At 33.8% G+C, this 22,403-nt stretch overlaps 4 protein-coding genes across 5 annotated transcripts; all 4 read left to right on the forward strand.

The window, feature by feature from the left end:
- The first annotated feature begins 2,389 nt into the window (after positions 1-2,389).
- LOC145140097 (uncharacterized) lies at positions 2,390-3,708 on the forward strand. Its single transcript, XM_079073700.1, has 3 exons — positions 2,390-2,790; positions 2,888-3,630; positions 3,701-3,708. The coding sequence occupies exons 1-3, from the start codon at positions 2,390-2,392 to the stop codon at positions 3,706-3,708; spliced, it is 1,152 nt and encodes a 383-aa protein (XP_078929826.1).
- A 500-nt stretch (positions 3,709-4,208) lies between these two features.
- LOC145140098 (uncharacterized) lies at positions 4,209-6,123 on the forward strand. The gene is made up of 3 exons (XM_079073701.1): positions 4,209-4,798; positions 4,915-4,997; positions 5,318-6,123. The coding sequence occupies exons 1-3, from the start codon at positions 4,209-4,211 to the stop codon at positions 6,121-6,123; spliced, it is 1,479 nt and encodes a 492-aa protein (XP_078929827.1).
- A 27-nt stretch (positions 6,124-6,150) lies between these two features.
- On the forward strand, positions 6,151-6,975 carry LOC145140099 (uncharacterized). The gene has a single exon (XM_079073702.1). It carries the CDS (start codon positions 6,151-6,153, stop codon positions 6,973-6,975), a length of 825 nt encoding a protein of 274 aa, XP_078929828.1.
- A 1,270-nt stretch (positions 6,976-8,245) lies between these two features.
- On the forward strand, positions 8,246-12,772 carry LOC145136972 (glycolate oxidase 1). 2 transcript variants are annotated; one of them, XM_079071111.1, is made up of 11 exons: positions 8,246-8,381; positions 8,534-8,707; positions 8,796-8,920; positions 9,738-9,784; positions 9,879-9,956; positions 10,043-10,167; positions 10,259-10,325; positions 10,465-10,527; positions 11,146-11,215; positions 11,290-11,495; positions 12,367-12,772. In XM_079071111.1, exons 2-11 carry the CDS (start codon positions 8,571-8,573, stop codon positions 12,556-12,558), a joined length of 1,110 nt encoding a protein of 369 aa, XP_078927237.1. In that variant the 5' UTR covers positions 8,246-8,381; positions 8,534-8,570; the 3' UTR covers positions 12,559-12,772. The 2 variants fall into 2 exon arrangements, with proteins under 2 accessions (XP_078927237.1, XP_078927238.1); XM_079071112.1 differs by lacking the exon at positions 8,246-8,381 and having other exon boundaries at positions 8,674-8,711; positions 12,367-12,642.
- Positions 12,773-22,403: the final 9,631 nt, after the last annotated feature.

Genomic DNA, 22,403 nt, shown 5'->3' on the forward strand with positions numbered 1-22,403 from the left:
TATAAATATACTTGACAACTTCAGTGGTTTCATTAAGCATAGCATGTAAGAAGACAAAAGAATCTTGCTTAACTTTTTTAATGAACGTATATCCATTTTACATAAGGGTATTTTTGTCATTTTCAATGAATCTTTCCGTATCTTTGTCTTATTAATCTCTTAATCTCTTGTGCTGAATCTTATATTAAACCAGGTCAAAAATCGACATTCTGGCAACACATTTGACGGCCTCATCTAAAAAACGGGTTTTCCTTCTCTTTTCTTATTTTTATTATTTATGAAATCCTTCCTTTATTTGTTATATCAAAATGAATATAAATTTTTTTGATGCAAGTATTAATATATATGCTTATCTATATTTTCCTAAATCTTTTAAAATTAAGTTTTTTGATAAAAATCTTATTTTAGTTGTTATGTTAATATACACTTCTTTGTTGGAAGTCTTGATTTTTATTAATGTAAAGTATACAATTCTTAAATATTACCAAATTTTAACTACTATATATTAATCGTATTAATGTCTCCGTTTATTATAATTTTCAATTTTAAATTTTAATGAAATTATTGTCAATATACTTTTTATTACATAATTTTTTTGTTCTTAAGCTACAAACACGATATGGATTCAAACGAACATAAACAAAGGCGCAGATATAGAAATTATATTTGTATCAACGAAGATCCAATGTTATGTCCAACTTGTCATTTGGTAATTCTTTATCTACATCTTAATTTACTTTCATATTCAGTAATGTTTTATATGTAACGGCTGTTGAACAAATATTGTTTTATATCTTCTGACGTTTTATCTCATATAATCATTGCATTTTCTAATTAGCCATTCTTATTATTATATATTCAATGTAGGTTATTCTCGGCAACATTTATCATCTTCAAACAATTGTACACATATTCGCAATGACAATGAAAATTTGAATCCAAATATATCATCCGCATATCAACATACAAGTTTCCAACCTACTTCAACTTTTAATATTAGAAATGCATTGTCTGATGCTGCTAGAGAGAACAGAAAACTTAGAAAATTATATTTGGATAAGAAAAGATCTAATCATATGTCCACATCATCTAATGGTATATCGTTTTTTATCGGATAGACTAATTTTTATTTTATACTATATTTTTAATCTCACACAATCATCTGGATCTTAAATATTATTATGTATTACCTACACTCTTTGCTACATTGCAATTAATTAAACATTATTATTTTATAAATCGCTTATATATATATATATATATATATATATATATATATATATATATATATATATATATATATATATATATATATATCATTTCTAATTATATCATTAAATTTTTTATTTTTTTTCTTATTATATGTAACTTACACTTATTTGTATCTGCATTATAACTTACATATTTTATATTATTTTACAGTGCTTTCTAATATAACTACCAACATTCAAACACCTTCATCAACCAAGTTTGTCAATATTGTTGGTAACAATGAAAATGTTAGCCCAACTTTGTCATGTGGATATCAGCAAACACGGGTTCAGTCTATTTCGAATATTTATATCGACAGTCCATTGTCGAACAAGGCTAAAGATAAACGAAAAGAAAGGAAAATTTATTTGGATACAAGAAGATCCAATCACATGTCCACCGTACCAATCGGTATATGATATATATCATGCATCTTACTAATTTAATTGTATCCATATAAACTTATTCTAAATAGTGTAATAAGATACTATGTTATTTTACATGTTTCTTAACTGTTCCCTAATTAATACATATTTATATGAACTTATCTTTTATTGATAGGTAATGTTGGTCGTGATCAACAACATTTTCAATATGCTTCTGATTTTTTTACAAGAACTCCGTTGTCCAACATTTCGAATGGTACGACTACGTTTATATTCAACTTACTGTTTGTTACTATATATGGTACACATAAAATAATATGTATTCATTTTTTTATTATTTTTTATTTTTTATATATTTACTTTATAAGTTTAATACTAATTGTCATACTTTTATTGTTAGTAAATGCACAATATTCTACCTTGTCCGGTGACATGAGAGCTACGAATTCATTTTCAGTCACTCAAGCTTCTTCCAGCAATTTATCATGCAGAAAACTAAATAGAAAAAGAAAGATTCCAAATATATCTCAGATACCCATTTTGGACCTAACATCAGATGAAGATTTACGTGATCAACAAATCCGTCAACAGTTAATATCAGGTATTGCAAAAGGAAAATATTAATTTTTATTTATAATCCCCTTTTATATTTAAATTATTACTTGTTGCAACATTAAATTATTTCAAAGTTTTACAAATGTTTTTATTAAACATATTACTTGGACCATGGTGACCAGACATTTGTGTGTACGATGTGTCATGCACAATTATGGACATATGAAGCTCTTAAAGGCAATACTTCCGGAAAGAAAACTTCTTATTCCATGTGTTGTGGTAACGGAAAAGTCGAGCTTCCTCAATTAAAACAAGCTCCAACAAATTATCAAAATCTCTTTCGTAATGTTGATCCAAAAGGAAAAAATTTCATGAAGAATATTCGTCGATTCAATTCGATGTTTTCCTTTACTTCAATGGGTGGAAAAGTTGATTCTTCCATTAATAGGGGCAATGCTCCATATGTTTTCAGACTTAGCGGTCAAAATTATCATTGTATGGGAAGTCTTTTACCTATAGACGGATCCAAACCAAAGTTTTCACAACTATACATATATGATACTGAAAATGAAATAACAAATAGACAACGCGCTTTCAGGTATAACTTTATTAATTTTTTTATAAACCATTACTTTTATAATTTTGATATAATTATTTACTTGCTAAAATTTACATATAACCGTTGTTGTTAACAGTACACAGAACGAAGGTTGCACATCAACTTCTCATTCTCTTGATATTGAAATCATTAGATTTTTGAAGGACATGTTGGATTCGACCAATGAGTTGGTTAAGTGTTATAGAATAGCCAGAGACTGTTTTGATGAAAATCCTCATATAGATCTAAAGTTACGTCTTATAGGAAGAAGGCAACAAGATGGAAGGACATATAACTTACCTACTGCTTCTGAGGTTGCTGCTTTAATTGTTGGTGACATTGGCGATGCAATTGATAATAGAGATATCATCGTAACAACTAAATCAGGAAGTCTACAACGTATAAACGAATTACATCCGGCTTACCTTGGTCTTCAGTACCCACTACTCTTTCCATATGGAGATGATGGATATAGAGTTGATATACCTCACAGGGATGTTGCTCCTTCAACTAATACCAAACGTCGTTTCTGTATAATGAGAGAATTCTTTGCTTATAGAATTCAAGACAGAGTTAATGTTTTTTCATTAATTCTTAATTCAAGAAGGCTTTTTCAACAATTTCTGGTTGATGCTTATACGATGATTGAAACTGAGAGACTATATTACATACGCAACCAGCAAAAAGTTCTTCGATACGAATCTTATGAAACTTTAAAAAGTGTACAAAGTCATGGTAATACTGATATTTCCAATGTTGGAAAACGTGTTATCTTGCCTTCTTCTTTTACGGGTGGTGCACGCTACATGATGCAAAACTATTTAGATGCCATGTCGCTTTGTAAGTTTTTTGGATACCCAGATTTTTTCATAACCGTAACATGCAATCCAAAATGGCCTGAAATTAAAAGGTTTCTAGCTGACACCACACTTAATCCCGAAGATAGGCCTGATATCCTTTCTAGATTATTCAAAATTAAGTTGGATTCTTTGATTAAAGACTTAAAGAAGAAGAGGTTATTGGGTTTGGTCAAAGCAGGTACCATATATTACAATAATAGTGTTATTAAAATGTTTTTTTATGTTTTTTATTATCTTATAATATTATATTTATTTAAATATACAGTTGTTTATACGGTGGAGTTTCAAAAGCGCGGTCTGCCTCACGCACATATATGTTTATTCATGCACCCTGATTACAAACTCCCTACTGTTGAACATATTGATCGAGTTATTTCGGCAGAAATTCCAAACAAAGATGATGATCCAGAATTGTACTCACTTGTCAGTGAGTTCATGATGCATGGTCCATGTGGTTCTGATAATCCAAAATGCCCATGCATGAGTGAAAACAAGTGTTCGAAAAACTTCCCGAAGCCATTCTTGGAGAATACTTCCGTTGATTCAAATGGTTATCCTATGTATAGGAGACGTAATGATGGATCTTTTATAGAAAAGTCAGGTGTTAAGTTAGACAACAGAAGTGTTGTTCCATATCACAAAACCCTTTTGAAACGATATCAAGCTCATATTAATGTTGAGTGGTGCAATCAAGCGGCTTCCATCAAATATTTGTTTAAATATATTAACAAGGGTCCTGATCGGGCTACTGTTGAAGTTGCACAAAACAACAACGGAGGTGATAATGATGATGCTCCGGTTGATGAAATAAAGAACTACTATGATTGTAGGTATCTGTCTGCGTGTGAAGCTTCGTGGCGTATATACGGATTTGATGTTCATTACAGATATCCTTCAGTTGTAAGGCTTCCGTTCCATCTTCCTGGAAAACAAAATGTTGTATACGGAGCAGATGATGATATTGAAGATGTCCTCAAGAAACAATTTGTTTCTTCTTCGATGTTCTTATCTTGGATGAGCTGTAATGAACATAATGAGGATGCACGAAACTTTCTTATGTTGAGTTTCCTACAAAATTTGTATGGAAACAAGAAGATCGTTGTTGGGAGCCAAGAAAGAAAGGGTTTTCTATTGGGAGGATTCACACAGTTTCACCTAATCTCGGTGAAGCATATTTTTTGAGAATTCTTTTAAATAAAGTCAAAGGTCGAAAATCATTTCCAGATATTCGTACAGTTAACGGACAAGTATGTCCTACTTTTAGGGATGCATGTTATGCTCTTGGACTTTTAGAAGATGATAGAGAATATATTGATGCCATTGAGGAAGCAAGTCATTCAGGATCTGGTTATTATTTACGGTTTCTATTTGCAACTATGTTAAAGTCTAATAGTTTGTCTAAACCGTGTTATGTTTGGGAAAATACTTGTCAATACTTATCCGATGGAATTCTCTACAATCAACGAATAAGATTAAATAGGTATTATTATTTTTGTCATTCATTACATTTTGTACATTACTTATATAATTTTTAAATGCTAAATATACTATTATTTGAAATTTATATGTTTCTTATAAATATTTAAAAGTTTTTTTATACACATTATTTTTATTACGTGATAATTGTCTGTATTTATCTTTTAATAATTAACTCTGCAATTGTATAGGTTTATCCATTAATGACGATCAACTTAAAAACTTGACGCTATATGAGATTGAAAAAATTCTACTCCAAAACAATTCAAGCCTTAAAGATTTTGTTGGGATGCCTTACCCTGATCATGATTCGATATCTTCTTCAAACAACCGTTTGATTACTGAGGAGTTAGATTTTGATATGAACAGTCTACAACAAGAATCTCATCAACTACTTGATTCATTAACAATTGAACAACGATCAGTTTTTGATGAAATCATGACAGCTGTTAAACAGAAAAAAGGAGGTGTGTTTTTTGTTTATGGCTATGGAGGTACCGGTAAAACTTTTCTTTGGAAGACTTTATCTGCATCTATAAGATCTAAAGGTGATATCGTTTTAAATGTTGCTTCAAGTGGTATTGCTTCATTGTTACTAACCGGAGGTAGAACAGCACACTCACGCTTTATAATTCCTCTAAATCTAACTGAGGATTCCTTTTGTTCTTTTGCACCGGATAGTGATGTAGCCGAATTGTTAAAAAAAACATCTTTGATTATATGGGATGAGGCACCTATGATTCATAAGCATGCATTTGAAGCCTTGGATCGTTCTTTGAAAGATATATTGAGTTGTGATTTTCGTGGAAACTCAAAATTGCCATTTGGAGGAAAAACAATTGTCTTTGGAGGCGATTTTAGACAAATTCTACCAGTTGTTCCTAATGGAAGCAGGCAAGACATTGTGAACGCTTCTTTAAGTTCCTCTTATATTTGGTCAAGTTGCAAAGTCTTAACATTAACAAAAAAACATGAGGTTAAGTGTTCTCACATCTGATATTCAAGAAACTGAATCTTTTGCAAAATGGATTTTGGATATAGAGAAGGAAAAGTTGGTGGTTTGAATGATGGCGAGGCAATTATTGATGTTCCCACAGATCTTCTCATTGTTGATTCAGTTGATCCTATTGGTTCTTTAATTGGATTTGTCTATCCTTCTATTGTTGAAAATGCCAACAATCCGGTTTATTTTCAAGAAAGAGCAATCCTCGCACCGAAGAATGAAGTCGTTGAAGAGATTAACGAGCGTTTGTTAAAATTATTTCCAGGAGATCCACAAGAGTATTTAAGTTCAGATACTCTTTCTCATGCTGATTTTGTTCATGATGAAGTTGATGAAACTTTATACTCTCCTGATGTTCTAAATGGTCTTAGACCTTCAGGTATGCCAATTCACAAGTTGGTTTTAAAAGTCGGTGTTCCGGTTATGTTACTAAGGAATATTGATCAGAAATGCGGATTGTGCAATGGCACGAGGTTACGGGTTATTGCATTGGGTAAACGTGTTATAGAAGCTGAAATAATATCTGGAAGTAATATCGGAAACTGTACGTTTATTCCAAGAATGTCTTTGACGCCTTCGGATAAAAGGATTCCTTTCATATTTCAAAGACGACAATTTCCACTGGCTGTATGTTTTGCAATGACAATAAATAAAAGTCAAGGACAGTCACTATCGAGGGTGGGGTTGTTTTTGAGACAACCAGTATTCACTCATGGACAGTTGTATGTTGCATTGTCGAGAGTTAAAAGTAAAGCTGGATTAAAGATATTAATTTTAGATAAAGATGATAAACTTACCAACACGACATCTAATGTTGTATTTAAGGAAGTCTTTGGAAATTTGTAATTCATAAAAATAAGTGTCAATATTTTAATAGTTGTTTTTATTATTATACATTAACTTTACTTACTTATTCATCATTTTGTTTTTTTATATGTAGCAAATTTTAATTAATTTGTGTTTAATGTTTACATCATTATTGTCGTCATCATTTTACAAATATGTATCATTTTATTAGGGTCGATATATTGAAATAGTAACTTTATTCATTATAGGATTTTGTATTTATGTAAAATTATTACAAAAAAACATGTAATTCTTGACAATTTATATTAATTTTTTAATAAAAACTCGTGTAATACACGGGTCTCACACCTAGTATATATATAATAATAGAAACGATATGAAAAATACAAAAACAAGTTTAATATGAAAAAAAAAAGTTTTATTTTATTTTATTTAGTTCTGCCCTTTTCTGCGAGTGGAACAAAGTGGAAATTACAAACTATTTTGTCTAAGATTTATAGCTTTTAGTTCAGACTAGGGTTTAATTTTACGACGAATGTGTTTCTGCTGTTCTTTAGGCGTCTTGATCCTTTGTTCTTTCTGCGAGTGGAACAAAGTGGAAATTACAAACTATTTTGTCTAAGATTTATAGCTTTTAGTTCAGACTAGGGTTTAATTTTCCGACGAATGTGTTTCTGCTGTTCTTTAGGCGTCTTGATCCTTTGTTCTTTCATTTTACTTTGTTGCTTTTCAATGACAACTTTTGGTTCTCTTTTCATTTCTGTCCTATTTTTCCTGGCGATGCTGGTGGTATTGCATCGCGATGGTGGCAGATTGTGGTGGGTGGTGAAGATAAAGTTCATCTAAAGAATACAACAAACAGTTTCTGCTACAAAAGAACTGAAATTACAAATCCATTCTTCAATTCACGAATTTTAGACGTTGTACAGATGAGATAGAAGGACCCTTTCACTAATCCTTATCTGTGAACTCGTTAGTCTAAGAAAGAAAGAAAGATGACGACTTTTAGAGAGAGAAAACAGAAGGTAAAATTTATCCCTACATTCATACTTGAATAGACATGACGATGATAATGATGATGATAATGAAAATACTTTATATATTGCGGAAGATGATAATGAGGAAAAAATTCTGAAACACAAAGTAAATTGAGTGGAGGAAAATCACCGATTTCCCCCCTCACATTTCCCCCTCAATGGGATTTGGTTTCCATTTCTCACCTCATATTACTCATCTCCTTCATTTGTCTTCATCCATTTTCTTAGTTTTATTTTTCAAATTTTTTTTGGTACACACCCTCTCCTAATTTCTATCACTTTATCTACAACATGTCCTTTTCTTCTTTTTCCAATAATGTTACCAAATTTGTTGCTTATCTATGCTTGTTTATTCACTTGGAGTTAGCTCCTCACTGTAGAAGCAAAAAACACTAAACTCCCCAAAAGGTTTACTTTCTTTATCCTATTTTTACTTATGGGTTCATCATAAAGCTCTATTCTTTCCATTTTTATGCACTTAGTTCTTCATTGAATGTTTTGCAATATTAAGTTATTGAATATGATAATCTGATTCTTGAATTTCACCTGTAAAATTCAAGATTTTTGTGGGGGAAACCACCTGAATAGAGAAGAAAAATGGAGGTCACAAATGTCACTGAGTATCAAGCTATTGCAAAGGAGAAGTTACCAAAGATGGTGTATGACTACTATGCTTCTGGTGCTGAGGATCAGTGGACTTTAGAAGAGAACCGAAATGCTTTTTCAAGAATCCTGTAAGTAAATATATGTTTGTAACTGAAATTACGAAAATACCCTTGTGGTTGTATGTTGTGAAGATTTAGTTTTGGAGATGAATTACAGGTTTAGGCCTCGGATTCTTATTGATGTGAGCAAGATTGACATGACTACTACAATTTTAGGATTCAAGATTTCCATGCCTATAATGCTTGCTCCAACAGCCATGCAGAAAATGGCTCACCCTGATGGTAATTACATATATTTTTCAAGAAAGGATTAGATTATCTATTTGTTTTGTTTTAATTTTAAAGTAAAAAAAAAAAAAAACAACAAATTTTTCTCATAAAGAAGAAAGAGATTTGGTTGGTTTGTTGGATTCGATGGATTTGGTTGGAATTGGAGTTCAATTCTATTCAATTATGATGAATATGAAATTGAATTCCATTGGAATTCACTGAATCCCACTTGTGAAGGAATTAAACTTTCTATCCATAAATTATGGAATTCTATTTCAATTCTTCCTTGTTTGTGTAAATGACTGAAATATCCTTCCTAATCCCTAAAATTTATATTGATATTTTATTTGAAATACCCTTCTTAAACCTAACTCTGTATTTGTAAAAAGAAATGCTGTTTAACAATTTTATAGATGGTAATTTCGATTTATTTACCTATAAAATAAGTAAAGTTGAAAATTTAGATAAGTTGATTTTGAGTATTTCTTGTGTATGGTAAGTTTAATATTTTATAAAAACTCTATATCTGCAAAAAAATAACTTTGTGAAAACTGTTCTGTGTTATTGAGTAATTATGCTTAATTCTAAAATAGAGTTACATAAAGTTCCATGAACAAGAATTGATTAAAAGGGTACTTCAAATATTTATATAACTAGTTATTATAAACTAGTTCAAATATGCTTTTTAAAAAACAAACAATAATTTACAAATTCCAAAGAAATAATAAAGGGTCACATTCCAAAACCTTTTTTCATATTTATAAACCAAATAGAAATCCTCATAATTCCTTATTTAATACCTTTTCTTATTTATTTATCATCAATGAAGGTGAGTATGCAACTGCAAGAGCTGCTTCTTCAGCTGGAACAATCATGGTGTGTATTTTCCTTATTTTTACACATTATTTTTTTCATTTAAAAAAATTTCATTGTTTTTTAAGATTTAAAATTATTTCAATTTTCATAATAGACTTTGTCATCATGGGCAACTTCAAGTGTTGAGGAGGTTGCTTCAACCGGACCTGGAATCCGTTTCTTCCAGCTTTACGTGAGCAAAATTACCATTTTGCCCTTCTCTTCTTTTCCTTCTTAATGTGAAAAATTAACAATTTTCAAACATAATATTAATATCAGGTGTATAAGGACAGAAATGTTGTGGCTCAGCTTGTGAGAAGAGCTGAAAAAGCTGGCTTTAAAGCTATTGCTCTTACAGTTGATACACCAAGGCTTGGACGCCGAGAAGCCGACATCAAAAACAGGTTTACCAAAATGACCATTTTGCCCTTCTCTTTCCATTAAATGTTTTCATCACTTTTACATTTTCTTTTTTCTTTTTTGTTAATTGGACAGGTTTACACTACCCCCATTTTTGACATTGAAGAACTTTGAGGGTTTGGACCTTGGGAAGATGGATGAAGTAAGTTGAAACTAATTTCTTTTTTTTTTTAAATAATTCAATTTGTTGATACTAGAAAAAAAAAATGAAAAAATGGTTAAAATTTTTTATATATTTTTTGGATTCATGTTTTGATTGTTGATGTAATTATGAAATGCAGGCTAATGACTCTGGATTGTCTTCTTATGTTGCTGGTCAGATTGATCGCACTCTTAGCTGGAAGGTATGTTTTTGTGAGGGTTATTTTAGTCTTTTCCTCATATTTTTCAAATAAAATATTTTCACAAAGGGTGAATAATACATAAAATAATTTAGCCACTTTTTATTTGGTTGAGAAAAGGGCGAAATACAAAAAAAAAGAAAAAAACACAACATACTTTCATCATTATATCAATTTAGCCACTTAACTTTATTTTTTTGTAGTAATTAAATCATTATACTTTGTTTAACAGTTGAAAAAAAGCTTTTTTTCTCGGTTTACCTAGTTTTGAAAAAAAAGGCAAAACACACAAAAAAAAGCATAACGTATTTTCATCATTTTATCAATTTAGCCAACAAACTATTAATTTTCTTGTAATCATTATAGTAATAGACTAATAGTTCTATGGCTAAATTAATAAAAAAAAAACATTAGTTTAGTCGCTAAATCAATAAAATGGTGAAAATATGTTGTGCTTATCGTATTTTTTTGTCTTGTGTAATGAGAAAAAAATTCTAAATGAATAAAATGGTGAAAGCGCAATTAATATTTATGTATTTTACTCGTATTGTTTCATGGATTTGCACACGTCTTAAAAATAATCAAAACCCTTTGTTGTTTTTATATATATTTTTCTTGCAGGATGTGAAGTGGCTTCAAACAATCACCACAATGCCGATTCTAGTCAAGGGTGTGATCACTGCTGAAGACAGTAAGAACAATTAAAAAAAACTACCTTAATTTTTTTGTTTATTTAAATTTTTTTATTTCTTGTTAATTATACAGCAAGGTTAGCTATTCAAGCTGGAGCAGCGGGTATTATTGTTTCCAACCATGGGGCCCGCCAGCTGGATTATGTCCCCGCCACCATCATGGCTTTGGAAGAGGTTGTGAAAGCTGCACAGGGCCGTGTTCCCGTGTTTCTCGATGGTGGGGTCCGCCGTGGGACTGATGTTTTTAAGGCACTTGCTCTTGGAGCTTCCGGAATATTCGTAAGTAATTAAACCAATTAAGTAATTTACTCTCTAAATGAGACTAAATGACCAATTTATCCTTGGTAATGGGGAAAACAAAGGGTAATTTGTCAACTAGGAGTTAATGGGGAAAACCTTTTTCTCATGGCTTACGATAAACCAGAATGAGACTAAATGACCATTTTACCCTTTGTTTCTATATGGATAAAGTGTTGAATGGGTGATTTGTTTCTTTCTACGGTGAGTCAAAAAGAAGCAATCATATATATAACATACTAGGTGTAAAACAGTAAGATCCATGTATTACATGTGTTTATATAAAAGAAAAATTAAATATGAAATTCTGACATTTGAGAAATTTGAATTTATAAGAAAAGTAAGAAAATATTGAATTATTAAAATTAAAGTGTTTTTTTTTTAAATTTAAACAAATAATTTAGATAAATAAACAAAGAAAACTAATGGGACTTTCATTTAGTAATTTTGAAATTACAAGGAAAGTCCGGTAATGAAATTGATATGCATTTATTTATTATTATATTAATATATTTAAATACTATGTGGAATCTAATAAAATGGAAAAACCATAAAAATAACATGTGGAATAAAAATTAATTTGAAATAATCAAACAATTACATGTGGCAAAATGAATGAGAATGTGACACGTTGTAAAAAGATCGTTATTTATTAGAGTAAGATGTCTGAACGAGGCTAAATAACCATTTTACCCTTTCGAGTAAATGATGTCTATCGGGATAAAATGTTAAAGGGGACTAAATGACCATTTTACTCTTCACCAATATGGATAAAACGTTGAACGAGACCAAATGACGATTTTACCCTTGGAGCTAACAATGGTGGTGTTGTATATATGTATTTTTTTATCAGATTGGGCGGCCGGTGGTGTTTTCATTGGCGGCTGAAGGAGAAGCGGGAGTGAGAAAAGTGCTTCAGATGTTACGTGAGGAGTTTGAGCTAACAATGGCATTAAGTGGTTGTACTTCACTCAGAGAGATTACTCGGGACCACATTGTCACTGAATGGGATGCACCCCGGGCCCGCCCTGCACCACGCTTATAAACAACCAACCAAAACCAAAACCATTCAGTCAGCTCTTAATGCCAAAATATATATATAAAAAAAAAGGTATAGCTTTTGTGTTAAGGTGTTGCAAAACTCTGTATTGGTTTTCTTGTATAATGTTCGCGTCTGAATGATAAGATAAGCTTTGTATGGATGTATCTATCATGTAATGTGTATGATTATAAAAATGTCCATTGTATTTTGTTAATAACTCACCATCTTTATATGATTAAGTTAAACCATTGTATTTTGTTGATAGCGGTTCAAATTGGTTAAAATGGATAAAAAAAAGTTGGCTAAAAAATGGTTGAAACTCTTCTTACATTTTATTTAAATGCATCTTAGTTAGAAAATATATATGTACAAAATATATAATATCCATTTCTACGGTTGTTTTATCTCTTTAGTGCCAAAAATTAGTGATCCGTTATTTTTGAAAGATTACGGACCAATTAATCTTGTGGGTTGCTTGTATAAGATCCTTACAAAAATTCTTGCTAATCGGTTGAAGCTTGTGTTAGACAAGATAATTAGCCTGGAGCAATCGGTTTATGTTAGTGATGGAAGTATCTTGAATGGCCCGCTTTTGCTCAATGAAATTGTCTCGTGAGCCAAAAAGTTAAGAAAAAGGTGGTAATTTTTGAAGTTGATTTTAACAAAGCATTCGACTCTTTGAGTTGGGATGTCTTAGATTCTATCATGGAGCAAATGGAGTTTGGGTGCAAATGGCTCTTTGAGTTGGGATGTCTTAGATTCTATCATGGAGCAAATGGAGTTTGGGTGGAAATGACGTAGATGGATTAGAGGTTGTCTTTCTTCTAGTAAGGCTTCTATTTTAGTTAATGGATCTCTCACCAAGGAGTTTGATATTTGTAGAGGTGTGAGGCAAGGTGACCCTCTTGCTCCATTTTTGTTTATTATTGCCATGGAAGGTCTTCATATTTCTATGGAGGCGGGTTGCGATCTTCATCACTTTCATGGTCTTTCTCTTGGAAATAGCGAACCTTATATATCTCATCTTATGTATGCGGATGAAGTGACTTTTATTGGTGATTGGTCGGAGATAAATTTTGTGAATCTTAATAGACTACTTTGTTGCTTTTTTATTGCTTCAGGTTTGAAGGTGAATCTTCACAAAAGTAAGGTGCATGGCATTGGTATGGATAATTTAGAGGTTAACAGACTTGCCAGCATCCTAAAATGTGAGCCCGCTTCTTTTCCGGTTATTTATCTTGGCCTTCCGGTGGGGGCGAATATGAAACTTGCCAAAAATTGGAATCCAGTAGGGGAGAAATTTAAGAAGAAGTTATTGAATTGGAAGGCGAAAGCATTGTTTTTTGGTGGTCGTCTTACTCTTGTGAATTCGGTCTTAAATAGATTGCCTCTCTACTATTTTTCGATATTTAGAGCTCCAAGGAATATCATTCTTATGCTTGATGATATTATAAGGAGGTTTCTTTGGGGCGGTGATCGTGAAAAGAGGAAAATAAATTGGGTTTCTTGGGATTCAGTCATTAAACCTAAGAAAGAGGGTGGTCTTGGTGTGGGTCCTCTCGAGTCGGCTACTTTGGCTCTTCTTGCCAAATGGTGGTGGAGATTAAAAAATGGAGGTAATTCCTTTTGGTCTTCATGCATTAAGTCAATCCATAAATTAAAACTCATTGATGGTAAACTTATTGCCAAGAGTACCATAAAAGGTGTGTGGCTAAGTATCTCAAATTGATGTTGACTTGCATGATAAGGGTTTGTCTCTTTCTGAGCTTTTTAAGAGGGTTGTTGGAGATGGTAGTGTCACGTATTTCTGGAAAGATGTTTGGTGTGGAGATATTCCTTTGAAAGACTTATTTCCGAATTTGTATGCTTTAGAGACAAACAAAGATGTCTTGTTTTAGATAAACGCAACAATGAGAATGATGTTGGTTTAAGGTGGATTTGGAGTTGGTCCAGGAATCTTAGGAGAGGCAGGGAGGCTGCCCAATTTTTGGATTTAATTGTTTTGCTTGACAACTTTCAGTTGTTGGTGGAACGGACAGCTAGCGTTGGAATGGTGATGGTGCTAGTGATTTCTCTGTTAAAGCGCTTCGTGCCTTGATTGATAAACATGATAGTGTTGGGGAGAATTCTTTCAAGTGGCTGAATTGGATCCCTTTAAAGATTAGTTGTTTCGTTTGGAGATTATTTAAAAACAGGATCCCTCTATTTCAAAACCTTTTGAACCGTGGTATTAATGTTCATTCCTCCTATTAGGTTTTAGAAATCTCACGTTAATGTGAGAGATGTATATTGATCAATATATATATATATATATATATATATATATATATGTATATATATATATATATAATACAAGTATAACAAACTTTACTAAAATACAGGATATATACAATCTCCTATAATTATCTAAGATTCGTTTGAATCATTCCTATTACCCCCAACAAGCGAAGTGTGGGAGCACCAAGACGAAGCTTGGAACGAAAGTCTTCAAAGAGAGGGCGTGGAAGATTCTTGGTGAAAATGTCAGCCAACTGCAAATGCATGGAGATGTATTTAATGTGAAGCTTGCCAGAGAGAACTAACTCCCGTACAAAATGGTAATCAATGTCGATGTGTTTAGCGCGTTTATGAGAAATTGTATTTTGGCTTAAGAAGAGGGCACTGCGATTGTCACATGGTAAAGTGGGACGTCCAGGTGACAGAACATGTAGCTCTCGAAGTAAGTGAGTAACCCAGATTATTTCAGCACCAGTGTTAGCTAAAGCCCTGTATTCAGATTCACAACTTGAACGAGACACGGTGGGTTGTTTCTTTGCGCTCCAGGAGACTAGATTCCCCCCCAAGGAAGATGGAGTAACCATAGGTGGAGCGTCTAGTTTCAATACATCGCACCCAATCAACATCAGAATAGTTAAGGATAGTAGGGGATGTGGCGTGAGAGAACGAAATACCATAGGACAATGTGCCCTTAACATAACACATGATCCGTTTGACTGCCTGAAAATGCTCCTGCATTGGAGCATGAAGAAACTGACTCACTTGATTGACAGCATACGACAAATCTATTCGTGTAATAGTGAGGTATTGTAGAACACCAACAAGAGAGCGATAAAGAGTGGGATCATGAAATAGAGTGCCTTGACTTGTAAAATATGCTGAAGTGGAGAGAGATGTAGAAGCTGGCTTGGCATCCAAGAGTTGAGCCCGAGCGAGGATATCATGGACATATTTAGATTGACTGAGAAAAATACCTGAGTCATGATAAGAAACCTCAAGGCCAAGAAAATAGTTAATCTTTCCAAGGTCTGTAATGTAAAATTCTTCATTGAGCCGAGTAATAAAGAGTTTAATGAGACCGGCATTGTTTCCTATAAGAATAATGTCGTCGACGTAGACCAGAAGATAGAGAATATTGGCACCCTTTTTAAAGACAAACAAGGAACTGTCAGCTCTACTACAAGTAAAGCAGATGTTAATGAGAAAAGAACCCAATCGTTGAAACCATGCTCTAGGTGCCTGTTTGAGGCCATAAAGAGCCTTTTTGAGGCGACAAACATGAGTAGGAAAGCGGGAGTCCAAAAAACCCGGGGGTTGCTCCATATAACAGTGTCAGATAAATCACCGTTTAGGAAGGCATTTTTAACGTCGAGTTGATGAAGTGGCCATTTGTTGAGAACGGCTAGAGAGAGGATAATTCGAACTGTAGAAGCTTTGACAACCGGGCTAAAAGTAGCAGAGTAGCCAATGCTGGGAACTTGAGTGAAACCCTGTGTAACAAGACGGGCTTTGAAATTGTCAATTGTACCATCAACAAGAAACTTGGTATGAAACACCCATTTGGACCGAACAATATTTGATTGTGATGGTCGTGGTACTAAATCCCATGTTGCATTGAGTTTTAATGCTTTCATCTCATCACACATAGCAGCGAACCATTTTGGATCCTTAGCAGCCAATTTGAAGCGTTTGGGCTCATTGGTAGCAAAAGAAGCATGATGTAAAGCCGAAGTAGACACATGTGAAAGATCTGCAAAGTGTCGAGGCTTAAAAATACCAGCCTTTGAGCGATTTACCATGGAATGGCCCAAAGCGTAAGGTTAGGAGTGCATGACAGGTGGAGTAGGTGGCAATGGTGATGGCGGATCATTAAGAACAGGAGAAGATGGGGGCTGTTCATTCGGAATAGGGGCTGTATGTGAGGATCGGTCGGTACATAATTCACATGAGGGAGTGAACGTCGGTTTTGGAACCGAAGGGGTAGTTTGCGGATGAGATGGTGGGATAGGCACCGGATGGTCATCAGAATAGGTAGACAAAAGTAATGTGACCAGAGAAGTTTTATGTTGATGACCTTGAAACGGAAAAAAATTCTCATCAAATTGAGCATGACGAGTTATGTAGAGTCGTTGTGTGGATGGATCAAAACCCTTATATCCCTTGTATTGCGTGTTGTAGCCAAGAAAAAAACAAGGAACACTCATTGGAGCAAGTTTATGAGAAGAATAATCCCGGAGATATGGGAAAACACAACATCCAAAAACACGAAAATTGCCATAATTGGGTGATGAGGAAAATAACAGCTCATAAGGGGACTTGTTGTCAAATAGCTTTGTGGGAAGTCGATTGATAATATAAGCAGCAGAACTAAATGCATGTGTCCAAAAAGTAGCAGGAACGTGAGCATTAAACATGATGGCTAAACCAGTTTCAGTGAGATGTCGATGCTTACGTTTTGCACGTCCATTATGTTGAGGAGTATATGGACATGAAAGTTGATGATGTGTGTCGTTATTAGAAAGGAGATTGCACACTTGGTTGCTTGTGAATTCTGTCCCACCACCTGATTGAAAGGTCTTAATTTTTGAAGAAAATTGTGTTTGAACCAGTGCAACAAAAGCATTGAATACATTGTAAAAATCGGATTTTGCTTTCACGGGATAGAACCATGTGAACCTGGAATAATCATCAATGACGATATCATAATATCGAAATCCATCACTAGACACAACAGGAGAAGGTCCCCATAAATCACAGTGAATTAAATCCAACACATGCATAGAACGTTTTAAATTAAGATCAAAAGACAATCGTTTGCTTTTTGCTAATTGACAAGAAGAGCATATGCGTGGGGTTGGTAAAACCGAAGTCAGGAACAACCCAATTTATTTAAAACATAAATAATTTCATTGGAAATATGACCCAATCGACTATGCCATAAATCAAAAGAGGCTTTAAGGCGTCTAGAAGAGATTTGTACCAAAAAGCTTGTTGTCCCTGCTCAAGAACATATAAACCGTTTCTACGTCTTCCTTGAGCTAGTGTTTCCTTGGAGTGTCGGTTCTGAATAAAAAACATAGGATCAGAAAACACAACATCAACTTGATAATCTTGGGTGAGCTTGCTAACTGAAAGCAGGCTTTTGGCGAGCTTAGGGACCACAAGGACATCAAGTAAATAAATATTAGGAGAGATGTGAGATCTGCCAATATGAGAAATAGGAGCACTATGACCATTACCAAAAACAATATATTCATTACCAGAGTATGATGAAGTAGCATCAAGGTAAGCATAAGTGGGAGTCATGTGTGTCGATGCTTATGTATCAACAAACCAATCAGGAGTAGAAGTGTTGCAGTGTGCATGAAAGGCCTCAACAAGATTTGCATCTTGAGTTGAGGATTTCTGAGAAAAGGTATGTAAATCAGGACATTGAATTGCGTAATACCCTTCCTTCCGGTATAACTGGAAATGAGGTGGTCACCTTGACCACGACCTCTACCCCTATTCGAGTAACCACGAGAGGAAGATCTGGTACGTCCACGTGAGGAATCATAACCGGTGCGAGAGGTGGTGGTGTTAAAAGCAACGTGAGCAACAACGGAGTCGGTAATAGATTGAAGAAACATCTCGTGACTCTTAGCTTGGGAGATGAGATCATGAAACTTAGGCCTCGGGGTAATAAGACGTTGGGTGGTGGAGAAGGTTTCAAAAGCGAAACCAAGACCTCGAAGAAACCAGTGTGCTTTGTCATCTTCAGAAAGTGAGTGACCAATAGCTTGAAGTTGATCACAAATGCCCTTGAATTTACGAGAAAACTCAGAAAAAATAGTAGAGCCTTTCTTAAGTTGACGAAGAGACTCAGTCAGCGTGTGAGTTCGCTCAAGAGAGTCATGTTGATAGATGGCTGCAAGAGCAAACCAGACAGCGTGAGAGGTGCTGTGACCGAGGGTCTTGACCATTGCCTCTTCAGATAGAGATGACTGAATCAAGATCAGGGCTCGTTGATTAGCAACGGTCCAGGAGGTATAGGCAGGATTTGCTGAAGTCGTTTCACCAGTGGTAAGGGTTGCCGGCGGTGGAGGAATAGATCCATCAACGTAGCCTGTAAGCTGCTGGTAGGCCAGAAGGGGAACCATCTGTTGGTGGTAGATAAGGTAATTGGTGGAGGAAAGTTTAATGGTGAGCATGTGGAGAACAATAGAAAGAGGAAGAGGAGCACCAATGGTGGTAGAGTCGCCGACCATGATTAGAATCAAGAAGAGAGAAAGGAGAATGGAGGCCATGAAGATTAGGCTGATACCATATTAGGTTTTAGAAATCTCAAATTAATGTGAGAGATGTATATTGATCAATATATATATATATATATATATATATATATATATATATATATATATATATATATATATATATATATATATATAATACAAGTATAACAAACTTAACTAAAATACAGGATATATACAATCTCCTATAATTATCTAAGATTCGTTTGAATCATTCCTATCACCTCCTTATGCCCTTTCTGTGAGATTAACGTCGAGACTCTTGATCATGTATTCTTCAATTGTGATGTGGTGAAGGTTATATGGAGTTGGCTTGTGGGGTGGGCTGCAATTATCAAGAATCCTCCTGATTCGTGTGAGGATCTTCTAGAGATGTTAAATTCTAAGGCTACTGACAAAAATATCCAAAAGCTTAAGTTGGCGATTACTTATTCCACCTTATTGGTCATTTGGAAAACGCGTAATGATATTGTTTACAGGAACGTTCGGCGAGCTTCGATGCTTTTGGCGGATGATATTTGCATTAGCGCATTTAATTGGATTAAATTTAGATCAAAGTTAGGTTATCTTGATTGGTCGATTTGGTGTACTTCTCCTATTACGAATGTTCTCTTATACTCGGTTTGACTCTTTGTATTTTGCTTAAGCTTATTGCGTAAGTCTTTTTGCTTTGTGCTAATGTTATTGCTCGCCGTTAAAAAAAATCTATTTCTAGGGTTCAAACCCAGACACACACAAAGTATTAGCAGTGTTTTGCGATTGGGATAATGACTTAAAAGGGTACTATATTTTTCGATTTGTACACATTTGGTCACTGAGTTTTTTTTTTCGTCCACATTTATCCCTTCAACTTGTTATACTGTATACATTCAGTCCTTATGACCGGTTACTCCAGGTTAGCCGGGAAAAATGACTTAGTAGTGTAATATATTTCTCATTTTGTACACATTTAGTCCTTAATATTTTTGTACATATTTAGTCTTTCATATTTTTTTGTTTCAAAATAAGTCATTTTTGTTTTTGTACTCATTTGGTACTTATTAATGATTTCTTTAGTTTTTTCTCATGACATCTTACGTGGGACAATCACTGATGAGGTGTTTGGGGCTGTTGATGCTTATGTCCATCGCGATCTCGTCTGCTTGGTTGCATAGGTCTTGTGGTTTGGCTTAGGTTTTGTGTTCTGAATATCGTAACTTCTTCATACGATATCAGATTTTAACGATCTTTATATCCATGTGTTCATTTTTTGAGGCTACTACAACCTTCGTTACGATTACTCCAGTTAAAATGTAATATATTTTTACTTATGATTTTATAAAAAAAAACATCCATACATGCATTCATAAAAAAGTATATATATAAAGATCATAAGTAAAAATATATTATTTTTTAACAGGAGTAATCTAAATGAAAGTTGTAGTAGACTAAAATACAAACACATGAATATAAAGATCGTTAAAATCCGAGATCGTAGGAAGAAGTTATGACGTTCAGAACATATGATCTAAGCGACCAAGTAGTCGAGATCGCGATAACATAAACATCAAAAGCCCCAAACACCTCATTGATGAATGTCTCACGTAAGATGTCGTGAGAAAAACCTAAAGAAATCATTCATAAGTACTGAATGCGTACAAAAACAAAAATGACTTATTTTGCAACAAAAAATATATATTAAAGACTAAATATATATAAAAATATTAAGGACTAAATGTGTACAAAGTGAGAAATATATTACCCTATTAAGTCATTTTTACCGGCTAATCTGAAGTAGCCGGTCATAAGGACTGAATGTGTCCAGTTTAACAAGTTGAAGGGGTAAATATGGATAAAAAAAACTCAGTAACCAAATGTGTACATAATCGAAAAATATATTACCCTTTTATGTAATTATCCCAAATATTAAATAGACTTTAAATATTACAAACGCCCAAATGTGTGGATTAGTGGAAGTATTAGAAAGGCCTTCAACTAGTCCAACATGCTTTTAGAAATATTCGGATATTCATGCATATCCAAATTTAAAATTGTATATTGGATACCAGATCTGAAATATTATTGGGTTAACCAATTATCTAGAATTTATTATCTGAAACCCGATTAACCCAAACCGATAAACATGAAATGTCAATGGGTCTATCCGTTTATTCGGGTACCCATTTGAGCCTAATCGTTTCACATACAATTTACCTTTTATGAAAATATGAATATGTGATTTCATAGAGAAAAAGAAAAATATGTATCCTAAGGTTGCACGGTGTTGTGCATTTTTTACCAATGAAAATCTACGTGGACACCATTACCGACGGTAAACACCGTCCCTGAAGTTTTTTTCATCTTGAGTATTATACCGTTTAGCGTATTTTATACACTATTGTATTTATGTTGTATAACTCATTTAGTTTTTGTATAGCTAGCCCATGTAATATTGGTATTTATATGAATGGAAAGGCATGAGGCAATTGAGGGAAAATCAGTATTGTATCATGGTATCAGGCTTTCAACCCTAGTCGGTCCTTCAACGAGTTTCTCCATCACGCTTCTTCTTCTCTGCCTCATTCGATCACTTTTCTGCTTCTTTGGTATCGTCCACAGCCTCTGTCTCTCTTCTTCTTTTATCCTTTCTATTCGTCTTCTACACATGGGTACTGACGATCTTACTCCTCCAAAAACTACCCTCAATGATAAAATCTATGGAATTACTACTATCAAGTCCTATGTCCCTCTTATTTTGGATCTTGATAAGCTAAATTATGACTCTTGGAAGGAATTATTTAAAACCCACTGCATGGGATACAAGGTTTATCATCATCTCACAGGAGAAACATCTAGCACTCCCTATCCAGAATGGGAAACTGTCGACTATATTGTCAAACAGTGGTTATATGGCTTGCTCACTCAGTCTGTTCTTCAAGCCATAATAACAAACGATGCCTCAGCCAAGGATGTGTGGGATGCTATTGAAACTTTATTCCATGAAAACAAAGAATAAAAAGCAATTGAACTTGATGATGAACTTAGAAACATCACCAGTGGTGACTCCACTGTCATGGATTATTGCAATCGTATCAAATCCATATCTGATCTTCTAGCTAGCATTGGTGCTCCCGTTCCACAACGAAACCTTGTCACGTATGCGATCAACAGATTATCTCAAAAAAAAATTCACATTAAACCGGTGCTACGGAACACAAAACCTTTCCCCACGTTTCTTGAGATGAGGTCCATTATCACACTCGAAGAAAGGGTCGTGATTAAAGATCAAGCTCGCCTCATAAC

This window comes from Lactuca virosa, chromosome 9 (assembly GCF_052849685.1).
Source record: "Lactuca virosa cultivar CGN04683 chromosome 9, Lactuca_virosa_CGN04683_v6, whole genome shotgun sequence".
Taxonomy (NCBI): Eukaryota; Viridiplantae; Streptophyta; class Magnoliopsida; order Asterales; family Asteraceae; genus Lactuca; species Lactuca virosa.